The sequence below is a fragment of the Mytilus galloprovincialis genome, chromosome 6, assembly GCF_965363235.1.
Source record: "Mytilus galloprovincialis chromosome 6, xbMytGall1.hap1.1, whole genome shotgun sequence".
Taxonomy (NCBI): Eukaryota; Metazoa; Mollusca; class Bivalvia; order Mytilida; family Mytilidae; genus Mytilus; species Mytilus galloprovincialis.
This window is the reverse complement of record NC_134843.1, coordinates 25019635-25036785: the sequence shown is the minus strand read 5'-3', so window position 1 is coordinate 25036785 and position 17151 is coordinate 25019635. Positions and strand designations below refer to the sequence as shown.

General features: G+C 32.8%; 1 protein-coding gene across 2 annotated transcripts; it reads left to right on the top strand.

The window, feature by feature from the left end:
* Window positions 1-5502: 5502 nt before the first annotated feature.
* On the top strand, window positions 5503-12226 carry LOC143079226 (hydroxysteroid dehydrogenase-like protein 2). Of its 2 annotated transcripts, none has more exons than XM_076254459.1 (6): window positions 5503-5655; window positions 6625-6874; window positions 7663-7863; window positions 8738-8826; window positions 9717-9858; window positions 11784-12226. In XM_076254459.1, exons 2-6 carry the CDS (start codon window positions 6630-6632, stop codon window positions 11950-11952), a joined length of 846 nt encoding a protein of 281 aa, XP_076110574.1. In that variant the 5' UTR covers window positions 5503-5655; window positions 6625-6629; the 3' UTR covers window positions 11953-12226. The 2 variants fall into 2 exon arrangements, with proteins under 2 accessions (XP_076110574.1, XP_076110575.1); XM_076254460.1 differs by having other exon boundaries at window positions 5523-5634.
* Window positions 12227-17151: the final 4925 nt, after the last annotated feature.

Below are 17151 nucleotides of genomic sequence, written 5' to 3'. Positions count from 1 at the left end.
ATAATCAACGTCAAACAAATGCTTAAAATTGACCGTTATTTCAAACGTTTACAGTACATAGACTTTATTCACAGTTTATCAGCTGTGAATCGAACAATAGCTTTCGCTCTAGATTTTAAGCTCACCTGCCACAAAGGGCCAACCTTGCACAAAGGGCCCACCTGGCACAAAGGGCCAAACTGGCACAAAGGGCCAAATTGGCACAAAGGGCCCACCTGGCACAAAGGGCCAAGTGAACTTTCTCATCACTTGGCGTTCGTCGTCCGTCGTCATTTGTTCACTTTTACCAAAATCTTCTTTGTAACTTCCGTGTTAAAGTTAACTAAACTTGACCACAATCATATCATTGGGGTAGATCTATCTAGTTTTAAAAATGTGTCCGACGGCGACCCGGCCAACCAATCAAGATGGCCGCCATGGCTAAAAATAGAACACAGGGGGTAAAATGAAGCCTTTGGAAATATCCCTTAACCGTGACCAAAGCATTACTAGAGCAAATCTGACATGGGATAAACTTGTTCATCAGGTCAAGAAGATCTAGCTATCTATCAACCAACATGGCCGAATAGGCTAAAACTAGAACACAGGGATAAATGCAGTTTCTACTTATATCTCTGAAACTAAAGCAAAAGGAAAAAAGTGGCATGATTTTATGCATCAATTGTAAACACAAAATATTAGGTTAGTGACAAAGGTTCCTTGGAGTCTCTTGTTTAATATCCCTGTGATCCTTTGTTGTACAAACTAGCCCTCTTACATAGAATTTCAAATGAGGAAGTAAAGGTTGATGCTGCATGGTCGTGACAAACTGATATCACCAGACATATTATCAAGACATATGAACGCTCACTCTTTCCAAATACCATGTTGAAAGACCACAACCAGGAAAGAGTAATTTTCTATCCACGTACAATAACAGATTGGAACACCTTATCTGCCTCGGTGACTGCTACAGAAAGTCTAAACTTACTCAAGAGACTACTGCATGAACATTAAATTCCAATTGCGCAATTCCTTTGTTTTTATTTGCACCATGTACAATGTACATAAATGTTATATGTACATCACAAACCTGCATTTTCATTTTTGGTAAATTATTTTTGAACTTGTTAAGTTTGCAAGCGCACACCAAACAGTGACAGGATGATCAACCTAATGACGGTGGTCATTTAGTGGTAGAAGTAGAAGTACGACTGACCAGCTTTTTATTTGAAAATCGCAGAGGAAAGGAGATGAAAAGCTGACACAGTATTATCGATACACTAAGTAGCAGCGTGTTAGGAGACGACAATGATTCTGGTGGGATGTTATTCGATCATCAGTATTTTACTAAATTCAAAACATTTTCAGTTTGTCATGAAAATTATCATGCAGGCTTTCGTTGGTACATGGAAGTAAAATGAAAAAGTCAATATAAAACTTCCATGGTTGGTAAATTTGCTTTTAGAAGATCACAATGCTAAATATGCGTATCTGCTTCAAATTGACTGATTTGACAGTTTTTAAAACACACATAGGACATACTTAGTGACTTTAATATATTGACGGATTTATCTAACACTCGAAAGAAGTTTACAATGCTCCTTTTGCAGTGTGAAAATGAATGACATTTCCAAACTTCATGTGAAAAACGACAAGCTAGATTTAAAAAGAATCGTCCCCTTTGTTAACAGAAAAGTTTCCTTTTTCAGTACTATATAAAAGAATTTGTTTATCTGCCAGTGAGTAGTAAAGACAATTAGGTCCCAAAATGCTGTTGGGAAAATTCGCACACGATGTACAGTTGTTCAATCAAATTTCAAAATCGACTATTTCTCTGATGAATCGTTTGCTCAATTTATTTGGTTATTTCAGATAAGTTGAAGACTCCAGATAATACTAGTAACAGAATTCTAATACAAAATGATCGAACCGTTTGACATTTTCCAAATTAAGAATGTACCATACAGCACTATCCTATATATATATAACAAGAAAACAGTTCTCACATGTGACATTTGGGTAAACAATGGGTAAAATAATATCAAACAACTTACCACGATACCTTGTATATACGCACGTAATAAAAGGGTCAAAATGAGAATTAAATATTGATGTAATTTGTTTGTTTGTAGATATAATGACGTAAATATGTAAATCATAGAAATATTTTACCAAAAAAAAAAAAAAAAAAAAAAAACCTTTAGGGAAAAGATACGGTAAGATGAAACAGACCATTATTTTTACTTATACACAACATGTAAACCATTGACCTGTAACAAAATTATGGAAATGCATTAAACATATGTATGTATGTATTATAGCAAAAATGTACATTGAAAAAAGTCACCACGCAGGCTTCACTTTTTATATTAAATGTATAGAATTGTTATCAACAATTATTGTTTTTTTCGCTGATTTTCACCGTTTAATAGTTCAAAAATGTTCATACAAAATTTATTTTGAAATGTTCATTAAATTAATCGAACAATTGTTTTTTTTCTGTTTTTCTTCTGAGCTTTTAGTTTGAACGCAGGACATTTTAGAGATTTTTTTTTTAAACTACTAGGGGACATTTTAGCGACGACATTAGAGCCCCCTTTTTTGGGGACGATAAATGGATTTGAATGGGGACATGTGGTTTGAAGTCCCCCTTTGTCTTGGGTTTGAACACCCTTTTTAAATTGACTGGATCCGCCACTGGTTCCTAATGCAATTCTATGAACAGTATTGTACAGGGGGTGAATCCAGGGTCCATTACGTACGTTCTCTAGGATATAAATTCCAGGCTAGATAGGGCTCTTAACATTTAATTTGACCTTTTGGAATTAGTGCTGTATTTTATTTATATAGGATATAAATTCCAGACTAGAACGGATTTTAACATTTTATTTGATCTTTTAGACTTTTAGTGCTGTGTATTAATGGACTTGATATGTTTTGTATTGCGCTGTCTTGAGTCTTTTTAAGATTTCAATCATTATATATTATTTATTATAATGGGTTAAACATGTTTTGCTAAAATGGGCATTGACAATTTTTATTTTCGCTAAAATGGGTTCTACTTTTGTGCTAAAACGTCCGATTTTCCCGCTCAAAAATTGTCTATTGTTCTATAGGTAGCCAGTGAATGTGATTGAAGTGCCAAAATCTGCAAATTTATTTTAATTTTACATAGAAGACACTGCTTTTCACATCGTTAAACTTTTTCGTCTTAACTGAAGACATTTTTAAAGAAATTTGAAAATTTAGCTGTACATTTATACTTATTCATTATTAATACGACATTCGTCTTTTTTTCACATAGCAAAATTAAAGCTATTTAAAGGACAATACGTTGATGTACTAGCGTGTTTTCCATTGTGATTTATAAACAAACTGCATCGTCGCGGGCAAAAGTACTATTAAACTGCATCGTCCCGGGCAAACGTACTACTTTAAAAGCATTTAGTGTTGAAGGCCAATTTTGAAATGTCTCTCAGAAATCATGGCTGAAAAGTTAGAGAAAATATTGATAAACAAACAATTCTGGGAGGTAACTGAAAATAAGAGTAAAAGCAGAGACTGAATTTATTCTTTTAATAAAGACTGAATTTATTCTTTTAACAAATACTGAATTTATTCTTTTAACAAAGACTGAATTTATTCTTTTAATAAAGACTGAATTTATTCTTTTAATAAAGACTGAATTTATTCATTTAATGAAAAAGCAAAATGTTGCAATGAGTTTGTGTTTGTGTATGTATATTCAAATTCTACGCTGTCTCATATTCGGGTTTACGTCGAAAGATATATATATATGTTTGGTAATCATGATCTCATATTTGTCCTTTTTCAACTTTTTATTTTGTATGCATGGTTTGATATTCGGTAAAATCGAATTGTATGTCTTTCGGAAATAAAGTCAGTTTATACATGGAAGTATTATATTGACCCTGTCAATATAATCATGACTTCCATGGTTTATACAACTCGTATTCATGCCGCGGAACCTAGCATGCTACAGTGTCATATATTTATAATATTGTTTACTTAGGGTTATCAAATTATTAACGAGTGTCAACATTGTCTTTACAAACTCGGCATGTTGTCTTGATAAGATATCACACACAGAAAAGACTGATCAGACGGATAAGAAATCAAAATCATGCGCGATAACTCGTACTGGCTTACACTGAGGGCAATAGTTGGCCATGAAAATGTCCTATCAATGCGATAAAATGTTCTCCACCATTTAGTTTATTGTCTGTTCGACGTAGGCATCACACTGTAGTTTAAACATTCTTTTTCAATTTCCTTTTCAACACTTGTTTGATTTACTAGGAAGAATGCATATTGAGACAATTATTTCTATGAATACATTTTAGCAATAATTATGTTTCAGTACATTATGATAAAACCAAGGATTTGTATTGTAAGATAGTGTATCAATCCAATTAAAATTCATATCTATCACAACTCGCGTGTTCATATGAGGATAGTCAAATAAGTGATCTATTATTAAATGATATTGTAGTTTAATTTATAAAGAAATATATGACAGACGATTTTTTTTAAAAGATAAGCTTTTTTTACTACTTTCACCATTTATCAACAATACGTTTGTAATTTCTTGACTTGTGCATTTAGTGGTAAAATGGATTGAGAATTGACTAGATTTTTACGGCGTAGTCATCGCATCATACATACACGAAATGATATACCGAGTATAAGATAGTACATGTATAAAGAAAACTTTAACATTCAATGTGCCGAAGTTTAACTAGTTTTTCCATAAACAAAAAACACTGAAAAACGTACCACAACGTCAAAACACGATCTCCAATGAAAAAAAAAAACGTGTTGAGAACATTTACTCTTAACAAAATCCAGAATTGAACTGTTTAGAATCTAGTTACAATAAAAAGAAATAAGGTTTATCTTTCTCAACTTTGTTTAGGGACATATTAAATTTCTTCTTGTTCTATGACTACCATATCTTTATATGGCAAATAAGGACGACTGTTTGGATGTCTAAGTTCACCAAAAAAACATTTATGATTGACGTGAACATATGGTCGACCATAACTGGTAATGTTAAATTTTATTTGCATAATGCATACATTAAATCAAAAATGTATGGAGTAGATCCCGTCGACAATTGAGTTTCACAAATTATCGAAAACTAGATTTTATAATGTATACATGTACATGTGTGTGTGTGTGTGTGTGTGTGTGTGTGTGTGTTGTGTGCGTGTTGGTGTGTGTGCGTGTGTGTGCGCATTTGGATCACACTATCTGTATATTTGTATTATCATCATACTGTTAAAATTATAAGTTTTACTTTGGAATCTTGAAATGTTAGATTAAAAATGGAGGGGGGGAGGCAAAAGTAAAGTATCACTTGACGTTTGGATGCAATTTACCTATCAGTTTGTAAACATGCATTACACTTTACGTAAGCTAAGAAAAAAGGGCCTAGCTATAGTTTTATTTAACAAGTTGAATAGTTTAAATCTAATTTCATTGATATTGAAATCCGGAAATCCGGAATTGTTCCCAAAGGAAATCAAATTTTGACAAGACAGTTGTACCTACAGTGGCATGATACTCGGTAACAAACAGTTTTAGTATTCAGTTGATTGCACCAATCTTACAAATAGCTGGGCCTCAAAGGTACATATTTATATGCTACAGGTAAGAAATGTTTCTACACTCGGATACAGATAATCATAAAGTCTTAAATATTAGTTATGTCCACAGAGTTCATTAAATAGGACATTCGTAGTACAACCATATCACATCATAAGTAAACATAATCTTTGTCCAAATACTTTGCTCAAAATAACTATTTTTTATTCATTCTTACACTTCAGTATGACTACGTACCATAGCCGTTGTTAGGAAAACCCATTGTAAATTATTGGTTATCCCATTTTTGTTCATATAATCAAATAGTAAACCTTTGATATAACAATATGTAATATTAACCACTGGACGTAAAGACAATATATACTGTATCTAAATATTGATACAGAAAAATGATTGATTGTTGCATGCTGAACGCCCATGCAGTGTCATTTTTTTTTGTTTCAAAAATAACGATTTACAAACAGGTAGGCTTTGCAAGTAAGGTTGACTGACTAGAATATTTGGACTGCAGAGGATATAAGAGGGATAATGAATAGTTGTCCTATAATATAATTAAGACTTCACTGCCAAACAAGAAGTGATCAGTATTGAAAGTCAAAATAAAATATCCGATAAAAGAAGTTGAATGCAAACGATATAAACATACATAGTCTTTCTTATATTATAGGACTTTTTTTTGTAGTAAAATGCAGTCTACCAAATGAGGAACCGATCATTTCTGTTTTGTTGGGACATGTTTCATTTTTTTATTCTAAATTTATAGAAAACATGTTTCATGTTATTGAGCATGATGAGGGAAGTGGAACTGTACCGCCAAAATTTCATGTGCTATTGTTCTTAGCTGTAACTGGCCTGCTTAGATAGTGGTCAGATTGGCTTACGAAAACCAAGCATTCAAAAAGACATAAATTAAAAATGCATACTCAATGATAAAAAAGTGAACACAAAAAAATCATTTCTCGGACATTTCAGAACGATTTTCTTATATTAGAATTATGTTTACGAAAACTGTAGATGAAATGAAGTCATGTTTAGTTATTGGAGCATCACGGGGCATCGGACGCCAGATAGCCTTAACATTTTCGGCCAGTGGCTACAAAGTAGGCGTTGCTGCAAAAACAACAGAAAGTACTGACAAATTACCAGGATCTATTCATACGGTTGTACAAGAAATCAAGTCCACTGGTGGGACAGCAGTACCAATACAGTGTGACGTTAGAAGTGAACATGAAATCAAATCTGCTGTAGAAACTTGTATAGAAAGGTAACTAAACATAAATTTTAAAAAAATGAAATCAACGTACATTGTTATAGTTTATGGCAGAGCATTCCAAACAACATCATTTTGATGCAGTTGTCTATCAAATATTGTGAAAATTATGTCCATGGAAACGATATCATCTTTCCCTTTGTCTGTGTTGCAGGGAAAATTTAACTATAATCTGATTAATATTCGAATCTATTCTTACTCACGTGCTCATTTTTATAAAGTTCTTATGGAACATCTTTACTTAAAATATAATACAGTTATCTACTAACTCATATGAGGATAACGAAATCAGAACTATATCTTTAATAAATTGGGTCCACCGATAGTCATAATTATGCAATTGGAACAGAATGCATTTAAAACATAAAATCTCAAACCAAAGAAAAAGACACCGATTCCTGTGTTTTGATGCATATTTTTTTACGATGATCACCAGAAACGATGACTTTTAAATGTTGTCACTTATATGTTGTCAGTCATAATAACTCGAGCGATTTGGGAGAACAGTCAAAGGGATGTGGAACTTGTGATAGGACTGTCTACGATTGATTGATCTAATTGTTATTCAAACTGGTAAACAAGGACATCATAAATATTTTTCCACCAAACGCTTATTGAAAAACCATTTTAAACTCAATCAATTTTAACGAATTATGGCCATTAAGCTACAGCAGCCTTTTAAACCCCCTTATATATAATAATCTACTTTAAATTATGGAAAATGTAGAAATACAGTAACTGTTTAACCATTGAAACGCGAAAATTATTTTTGGATTTTGCAGATTTGGTGATTTGGATGTAGCTATATATAATGCTGGTGCAATAACATGGGACACAGTAAAGGATACACCTCTCAAACGTTATGATTTGATGCAAAGTGTTAATGTCCGTGGAGCGTATTGTATGGTGCAAGAAATTCTTCCGCGATTTCTTGAGAGAAAGAAAGGGAAACTTATTCTGGTCTCACCACCTATATATAATAGGTACAGTTAATATAGTATTACACACAACTATTCACTTAATTGAACACTGAAAATACGAAGACGCCTTTAGAATGATTGGTAATTAGACACCTATCACCCAGACCTTATGATGTGATCCCTGTCCTCATGGTTTCATGTCTTCTATTGGATATGGATATCGTATGTCTTCATGTTGTACAATCTATACTAAATCGTCTAAAAAATCTGTACTAAATCGTCTAAAAAGTCTGTACAAAAATGTCTAAAACACCTGTACTCAATCGTCTTAAAAATCTGTACAAAATCGTCTAAAAAATCTGTACTAAATTGTATACAAAATCTGTTCTAGATCTTATACAAAATCTGTACTAGATCGTCTAAAAAGTTCTACTAAATCTTCTAAAAATATCTGCACTAAATTTCGACTCAAACATGTGGCTACGATGTGCTGTTACTTGCTTTCTAATTGAATAGAAATAGTCAACAAATTTGAAGATGGTTCCTCACGCATTGTTATGGTCTCGGATTAGCATGTTGTCTCCGTCGCTTTAGCGATCCAATCCCTGGTCAAACCTCACTGGGTTATTTATTGCCTTTTTCATTGATTAATAAGAACAAAGACTGATCGATATCGGCTTTTAGTTCTTTTGGCATATGCATATTTCAAGATTCAATACATTGGAAGCTATTACATTTCAAATCACAAACAAGCGTCTAGGTCAATTATATATAGAGAGGGTATATTCGTATGACCGTTAAATGCTTTTCCAGGATAAAAAGTTGTAATAGTTGCCACTGGATGATGGACACCAACATGATTAAATTGGAAATAGTTTGATATTGCATGAAAACCTGCAAAGACAGTCATATATAAATGAATTATTATTTTTTTCAGATTTTTTAAAGGCAAAACACCTTATGCTATAACTAAAGTAGGAATGACGGTATTTGTACATGGGTTAGCTAACGAACTGAAAGACACAGGTATATAATTGTCGTCGCAGAAGTTTTTATTCTTCCCGTTTTAGCTTACGTGTATAAAAAAATTTGTTCAAGCTGTTATGTTCAATCCTTGAATATTAATAAATCATAATTGAAGCAACAAACGTCTCTAAATTTTCACCTCTCCCTGAGATTTATTGTTTTTTACTATGAAACCATGTGGATTTACTCATTAAAACATAACTTTGTGACAATCACTCTTATAGGGTGTCTTTTTGTCCTGTGACGTTGTGTTTTACATTTGTTTTTTAATAAACGAAACGATAAGCAAAACAGAAAGTTTCTAATTCAAACCACCAAAACCGTCAATGACAACTTTACCCCAAGGGATCTGAGAGATCTGCCATCATGCAAATACAGAAGCAAGAGCTACTGGGCGAATGGTCTTCGCCGTCTGATAGTCAATCTGCATTTGTTCAGACCCATGCAGTTATAGTAAACACGTATAACTTAATGTCAATTCATTGGGTACAACACATGTTTTCTAAAAATAGTTTTAAATACATTTCATCTGGTACATGTACGCTCGAGACCAAGATTTGAAAAGGAGCTTACAAAACTCACCTTGAAATAATTTAAAAAAAAAAAATGTCAGAGAGCTATGTACTCAGATTATGTCAACAAGTATGTCTCTGGAAAAAAAAATTCAACTAGTCGTGTCGGTCTATTTCAAAGCAGGGTTCATATTGTATCGTATTAAAATATTCGTGTACTGAATATGCATGGTGAGAACATTTTATCAAGATATCATTGTGAATATGAATCCTGCTTTGTATCTACAATGTGCATATTCAGTCAGTCTTAACTTCAGAGTATATTAAGTTAAGAAATATGCAACAGACTCGTTTTTAATAATTTATTGTACAATACAGGCGTCTCGATTTCGACTCTGTGGCCGGCAACAGGAATTAAAAGTTTTGTCACAGACAAAATGAACCTACCAGATAAGTTGATGAGGAAACCAGAAATATTTGCTGATGCAATGATGACACTAGCTAATGAACAATCAGACAAGTATGTATTTTTAATAAAGAAAGCTTAACAGATTTTTTTAGATATGAAAAAAAGAAGATGTGGTATGATTGTCAATGTGACATCTCTCCACAAGATACCAAAATGACACAGAAACTAACAACTATAGGTCACCGTCCCGCCTTCAACAATGAGCAAAGCCCATACCGCAGAGTCTATAAAAGGCCCCGAAATGACAATGTAAAACAATTCAAACGAGAAAACTAACGGCCTGGAATAGTTATATACATTCATGTTTTTTTTTCTATTTGACGTTTTAAAGCTGTTAACGTAATTAATTTTCTAGGAAGAGGTAAACACAGAGGTCGAGTTTGACCATATACATGTAGAGGTACTAAGTATGACTGATAAGGAACACAAATATACTAGATACAGTAAAAATTGCGTAAATACTGCATTATATATATATATTCTCTTTTAAAAGTGAAGATCGATACCAATTATTTGTAACCCAAAACAATCAAAAGTGAGAGAAATACATCCACAATAATACAAAAATATAGTGACATACTCAATTTACAGAGCAAAATGCAAAACGGAGTAAAATATTTTCTGACAGATTCAGCATAACACACAGAGTTATCTTTCTTCGTACTGATCCTATGCATGATTTCAGGAATTGCATTTGATTTAATAATTATACTTTGAGTTATTCCTCTTTTGTCAATAAAATTGCATAAATGACCAAAGGTTGACAGCAAACAATACAAACATATATGTATATGAGACATAAAATAGCACCTGCAATTGTTCAATTGGTGAAATTGACATACTAACGATAAATATAACTTTAAACTGGGTTTGGCCCTACATTTATGAAAAAGTCACATTCAAATTTACCTTACAATTGGTAGCATAAGTTTTAAATTTCACTGTCTCATCTTTCGAATACGAGTAGAAATGATTTGTACAAGATAACGAAAAAGAGAGAAATCGGAAAACAACTGCCTAAGAAATAATTTCCCAGTAATAAAAATGTTTATTTAGAAGGAAAAAAAAAAAAAAACAAAAAAAAAAACAAAGAAAACCAACAACACATACATTTGATATCTGGTAGATAGTTGTCTCATTGGCTATCATATCACATCTTATTTGTATGCGCTTAAACAACTCAAATGGGGCAAACAAAAAGTCATTAGTGAAAAATGTATGGGGATAAACGAAGAATACAAATAGACCGTTTACGCATAAGAAACGTTAGGAACGCTCGTAGACACTGGTCTGATAGCATGGCCATACCTCCTCTCGCACAGAGCAGTGAGCCATCATCCCAGGCTATGATTGACGCTGTGAAAAAGCCAAATCTGATTTTCGCAAAAATCATAAAACAAAAATATCTTCATATTATTATTGTCCTAATCTAGAAAAAATGATTTACATGTGGAGGTTTTATTTCGTCATATTTGTACTAGCAGACACAAATTACGAGTTTCAATAATCCTACAATCACTTTTCTTTCTGTTACTCCGTTGAATACTCGTATGCAATATTTTGATGTCAATTGTTGGTTTTCATTCTTCATACCATTTTTGACTAAAAATTAACGTTTACAAACCTTATTTTGTAAAATTTTAAAAATGAAAAAAAACCTTACAAAACCAGGAATATGTTAGTATATACGTATAAAGGTAGTTTGAAAACAATGAAACAGCTGTTTGATATTTCAATAGATGAAGCATGAAAGATGAATATCTTCCATTTAACATTCTTCTACATTAAAGTACTTATACCAAATAAGAATGAAATGATTCCAATGATTCCAAGTGTTTTCTGGTCTTGGTTGCGAGTGATTTGTTTACAAAGCCGATGAGACAAATACTCGCCCATTTTTTTAAATTGTTTTTCTTATCAAACATACATTAATTTATAAACTAAAATATTCAATCCGAGTGTATCTTATGTTTTAGATATAATGGACAAGCACTGATTGATGAAGATCTGCTGCGTTCTGTAGGTGTTACCGACTTCTCAAAATACAGATGTGACCCCGAGCATGAACCGGAACGAATGATGCCTCGACAGTTCCCATCGTTAATAGTAGACGAAGAGAATTATGATGTTTTTCCAAAGCTATGATTCAAGATTACATTTTTTCTATCTTTAATTTCGGCCATGTGTAGATAAAATGTTAACATTGTTTTGTGGGCAGAAGTTCACAGGTTGGAGGCTAGAATAATTTGAATGATAATATGACACCTGGTTGGTCAATTTTACCATGCCATCACGTCTTGGTGTTCAGGAGTAAATGAGCTAAAAACAAAAAAGTGATAAGAAACAACGATAATTAGAAAAAAACTTTAATGTAACAATAAAAATAAATTCCTTGTGATTAAAAGTCGATATAATATAAGATTTTATATTTGTTTTATTTGAGAATTTTTCTTCTTTGCCATTACTTAATTTATTGTTGCAACATTGCTAAACACTGAATAATTTTAAGAGCAACTCTATTATTAAAAGACACATTAAAAGAGGGGTCAACCCAATCCAGCACTCCGATGTGCTCAGGGTTCAACGTAATAAGCTAAATAGTTTAGTAAAATTGAGAATGGAAATGGGGAATGTGCCAAAGAGACAACAACCCGACCATTGGAAAAAACAACAGCAGAAGGTCACCAACAGGTCTTCAATGTAGCGAGAAATTCCCGCACCCGGAGGCGTCCTTCAGCTGGCCCCTAAACAAATATATACTAGTTCAGTTCGGCGGGGTTAAACATGTTTGTGAGATCTCAACTCTCCACCTATACCTCTAGCCAATGTAGAAAAGTAAACGCATAACAATACGCACATTAAAATTCAGTCCAAGAGAAGTCCGAGTCTGATGTCAGAAGATGTAACCAAAGAAAATAAACAAAATGACAATAATACATAAATAACATCAGACTACTAGCAGTTAACTGACATGCCAGCTCCAAACTTCAATTAAACTGACTGAAAGATTATGACTTCATCATATGAACATCAGGCACAATCCTTCCCGTTACGGGTTTAGTATCATACCATCATAACATATATGAGAAGAACATAACCCGTTTCATGCCAACAACTGGTTTTTGAATAAATGTGTTTAGTTCTGATGCAAAGACCCTATAAGTGAATCAATATTAACGCCAAAATATACAATCTTCAATGACCTGACAACAGTATCGTAACTATATCCCTTCTTAATAAGTCTATTCAAAGGTTTTGTTAGTTTTTGAGGTGAATACTGACACCTTTGTGCTTTATAAAGAATATTTCCATAAAAAATTGGATGTGAAATACCTGAACGTATAAGAAGTCTGCATGTTGAGCTATATTTACATGTAATACAACTACCTTCAGCGGATTAGGAAACTAAAGTTTCAAAATCAGCATCATTGTCTTTCAAGTTAAGTTTATATAGAGAAATATATACTAGTTTTCAGGTTTTAACCTATAAAGACATGCCTTTGATGGTGTTTTGTTCATGTCATTGGGTTACAAACTTACTGTGTCATTTGTGTATCCCTACGTCTTCACTTCTTCGGTATGTATAGTACTTTACTGTTCTTTGTAAGTTTTTTTTATATAACGTACAAGGTGTGATTAAACTTGTTATGTGCATGACCAGATATGGGATTAAGAAATATCTCCGGTCCAAGTTTATTTAAAAATTGAAAAACCAAATACAAATGAAAGTCGGTATAAAAAACAAAGCATTGCTGAACAAAATACACAAAACTGTTTCTTTTGAGTATCTTTGATTGAATGAATATTTTGTTTATTTTGTGTTTTGAAATGGAATCTGGAAATAATTTAAAATCATATCTGAACGTTTTAGTGCACAGTTGAGGCATCAAGTGATTTTCGGTAACAACCTGGTAGATTCAATATACATTTTTATCAACATTTTTCCTACCACAAAAATGAAAAATAAAGCGGAATAGTCAAAAACTTAAATCAACAGAATATTAACAAAAAAATCAGTAGAAGGAAATGTACAGCGGAGTAGTCAAAACAGAAATTATACCGTCGAAAATAATAACAGAAAATTCAGTAGAAGTAAGAGTAAAGCAATTTCACATTTTGTCAGATGATAATTTCTGTGAAATGAACAATAAGACAACCAAATGGCTAGGAGAAACATGGAAAAGGAGAAAGATGCGAAACTAATTACTAAAGCGAAACATGGTTTGTTAAGTACGCAAATCGAAGAAGAATTTTGTTTTAAAACGGGTTATTGAAACTTTGGGGGAAGTTAATGATATTATAACACTGATTAATGGTAGAGTGCTTAACTTATTGTTACGTCTATATCCAGAACTAAATTATAGCACGATGTGTACATGTACTACTATGTAAAAGATAAAGTCTACAAATTAAGAGTGAATGAATTGCACCGACTTTCATTAGAAAGGATTTCTAATTTGTAAAAACAAATAAGTTTAATCTGACAAGATTATCGTTAGCTAATTAATCTATTTATCTAATTAACGAAGAAGAACGATCCTTAACCCTGCCAACTTTTTCATTTGGCACATCGTAAGAAACACCTCTCGATAAAAACGGTTGTAATCTAATTTTATCATACTTCGAGGTTTTTAAAGAAAGTACCACGCATTACAGGTGATAATAGTGGCATGCCTCCACTTGTGCATTTTTTCTGGTGTAGTTCCGGAGCACTGCATTTATACATACTTTTGTGGATAATGAGCAATTAGATGCCAGTTTACTTTAATTCCTGTGAATTTTGCAGACTAACACCTGCAGCTACAGACCACCAGGTAGAGAAAACCAGAACGAGGAATACCAATAACATTGTATTTAGTTGAAGATGACACTTGCCATTCGTTTGCCTTTTTAACGGCATCTTGTTCTGTTACACCTTGTCTGATCTTATGCTGCTAAATACGTGTTGTTTCATTAAGTGTCAAAATTACAAAACGGATCTTTAATGGCAGATTTAGTGTTCCATTCAAATATTTACATCAAACCACACATTAAGTTATTTTGTGGCATACCATAAAAAAATTAATTCGGGTAACCGGTAGAAAAGGTATTTTTTAAGACCGAATACTGAATTAAAATAAATGCAACTGAAAATTGATAAGGGGATACAAAAACATGTAAAAATCAACCAACGACTGCTGAGGATACACATACCTTCCTAGTAACAAACATGAGAACCAAGATTATGAATCTAATTTTATAGTAAATGAAGCAAGCTTTTGTTGTTTCTCGAAAAAGAAGTATGGTTTCTGGTGTGATTAACCTCTGTAGTGGTGTTACACCAAGGAATGGCGTTCGCAAATATGTTTAACTCCTCCACATTCTGTATGAGCCAGCTCCAAGTCCAGAGCATGTCATTCAGTGATAATCGTTGGTTGCTGTATGTCTATAACAGTTGTGTTTGTTAATGTTGATAATTATACCAAGTAATGTCGGTACCTTTTCTCATTTTAGTTATGAAAGTATTCTATAATACATTAGAAACCCCAAATTTTCTATTTCGTATGTCCTTTTTTGAATATCCTTACAAATATTGTTTATGAGTTGTACACCAGCCAATATATTGCATTTGAGCGGCATTTGTAACAGAGATGGCGTTTTTAGTGATTAAGATTATAACACAATGTTGACTGCTGTATATTTGACATTTTTACCTATTAATTTTTTTTTGTTTTGTTCATGCATCGGTGTCAATATAACGGAATTTGATGCGATTTTCATACAAGTGACAGGTTTCGCTAGCCAGGTTCAATCCACTATTTTCTACATAAGTAAATGCCTGTACATAGTCAGGAATATGACAGTTGTAATCCATTTTTTTGATGTGTTTGAGCTTTTGATTTTGCCATTTCATTGGGGACTTTCCATTTTGAAATTTCCTTGGAGTTTAGTATTTTTGTGATTTTACTTCTTACCATTATTTAAGTTGTTTGCGCCACATGTACCGAATTTGTGCAGCTAAAAGTAAGAGTAAGAGAGATGGACGTGTTACATCAAATAACAGGAAGACTGTCTGATCCAAGTTAAATGTGTTCAATGCTCTCGACATTTGAAGTATAGGAAGTCATAATAAGACATACGAACTTTTAACTTTTAACACAAGTACTGTACTGATTCATCAACAACAAAATCTAACATCATGTACCGTTTGAATTGTCCAACTGTTGATGAAACAGTAACTACAGGATTTGTGTTGCCTACGGGATCCAAGACCGAGGAACACACCCAGTGGATGAAATGTAGACGATTTCCGAGTCCTCGACACCTGTCATTTTATCGCACACTATAATATTTAAAGAACGAACAATACTTTGTATAGAAAAAGGCAACATAAGTATACCGCTGTTCAAAAGTCATAAATCGATTGAAGGAAAACAAATCCGGGTTACAAGCTGAAAGTAATACCACAACAATACTGAAATCCGAGGGAAATTCAAAACGATAAATCCCTAATCAAATGACAAACCTAGGAAAAATATAAATATATAAAAACAGAAACCGGTATTGAAATGATTACAAAAAGAACGACGAAATTCATATATTTTTAAGATTTATTGTTATTACTAAAACTGTTACTACACAAAATCTTATTTAATAAAATCTCGTTTTTGGTGTTCCAGTATGTAATAAACTTGCAAATTTGCTTTGTTTTTCAAACATAAAACAGTAATAAATGTACCATAAAACTGCTCTAAAAGATAAAAGAAAGGTCATTATATCTACTTTTATTGTAGAATTGATGAACGTTGCAAACAAGTAGTATCCAGAACTATTTCTATATATTGGCAGATCGATATGTTTAACATTAAACGACTATCGCTTGATCTAGGAGAAGACAAGTGGAATTATCGTCAACACAGAAAGTGATGAAGCGTCAAGATATGTGCGAAAAGGGGATCAATTGACAGCAAGAGGAATAAATTTCCTTCTGGTTCCAATTTAACAAAGTACGGAAATAGTACGTGGATAATCCGCAAGAGACTCGTCTATTGCACTTGTTACCTTAACAATCTGATCTACGGACCGATAGCAGAGTCCACGTGATTTAGATCGCGGACGATGATTCCCGTTATCAAATAATTGGCATTATTTGTAGTGGAAATTAGATACAAGGTCTCTTCATGGTTATATTTGACAATCTGGTTTGGTCTGAGTCAGTACATTAACATTGAGGACAAATTATTGCATCCTAAACAGAATCGTCTGGTAGAGAAATGACCAAACGATTGTGAATATGCAGAAGATGATATGTATAATGTCATCTCATATAAAGTTTATGGTGCTAGTGTTTTCGAATATGAATAA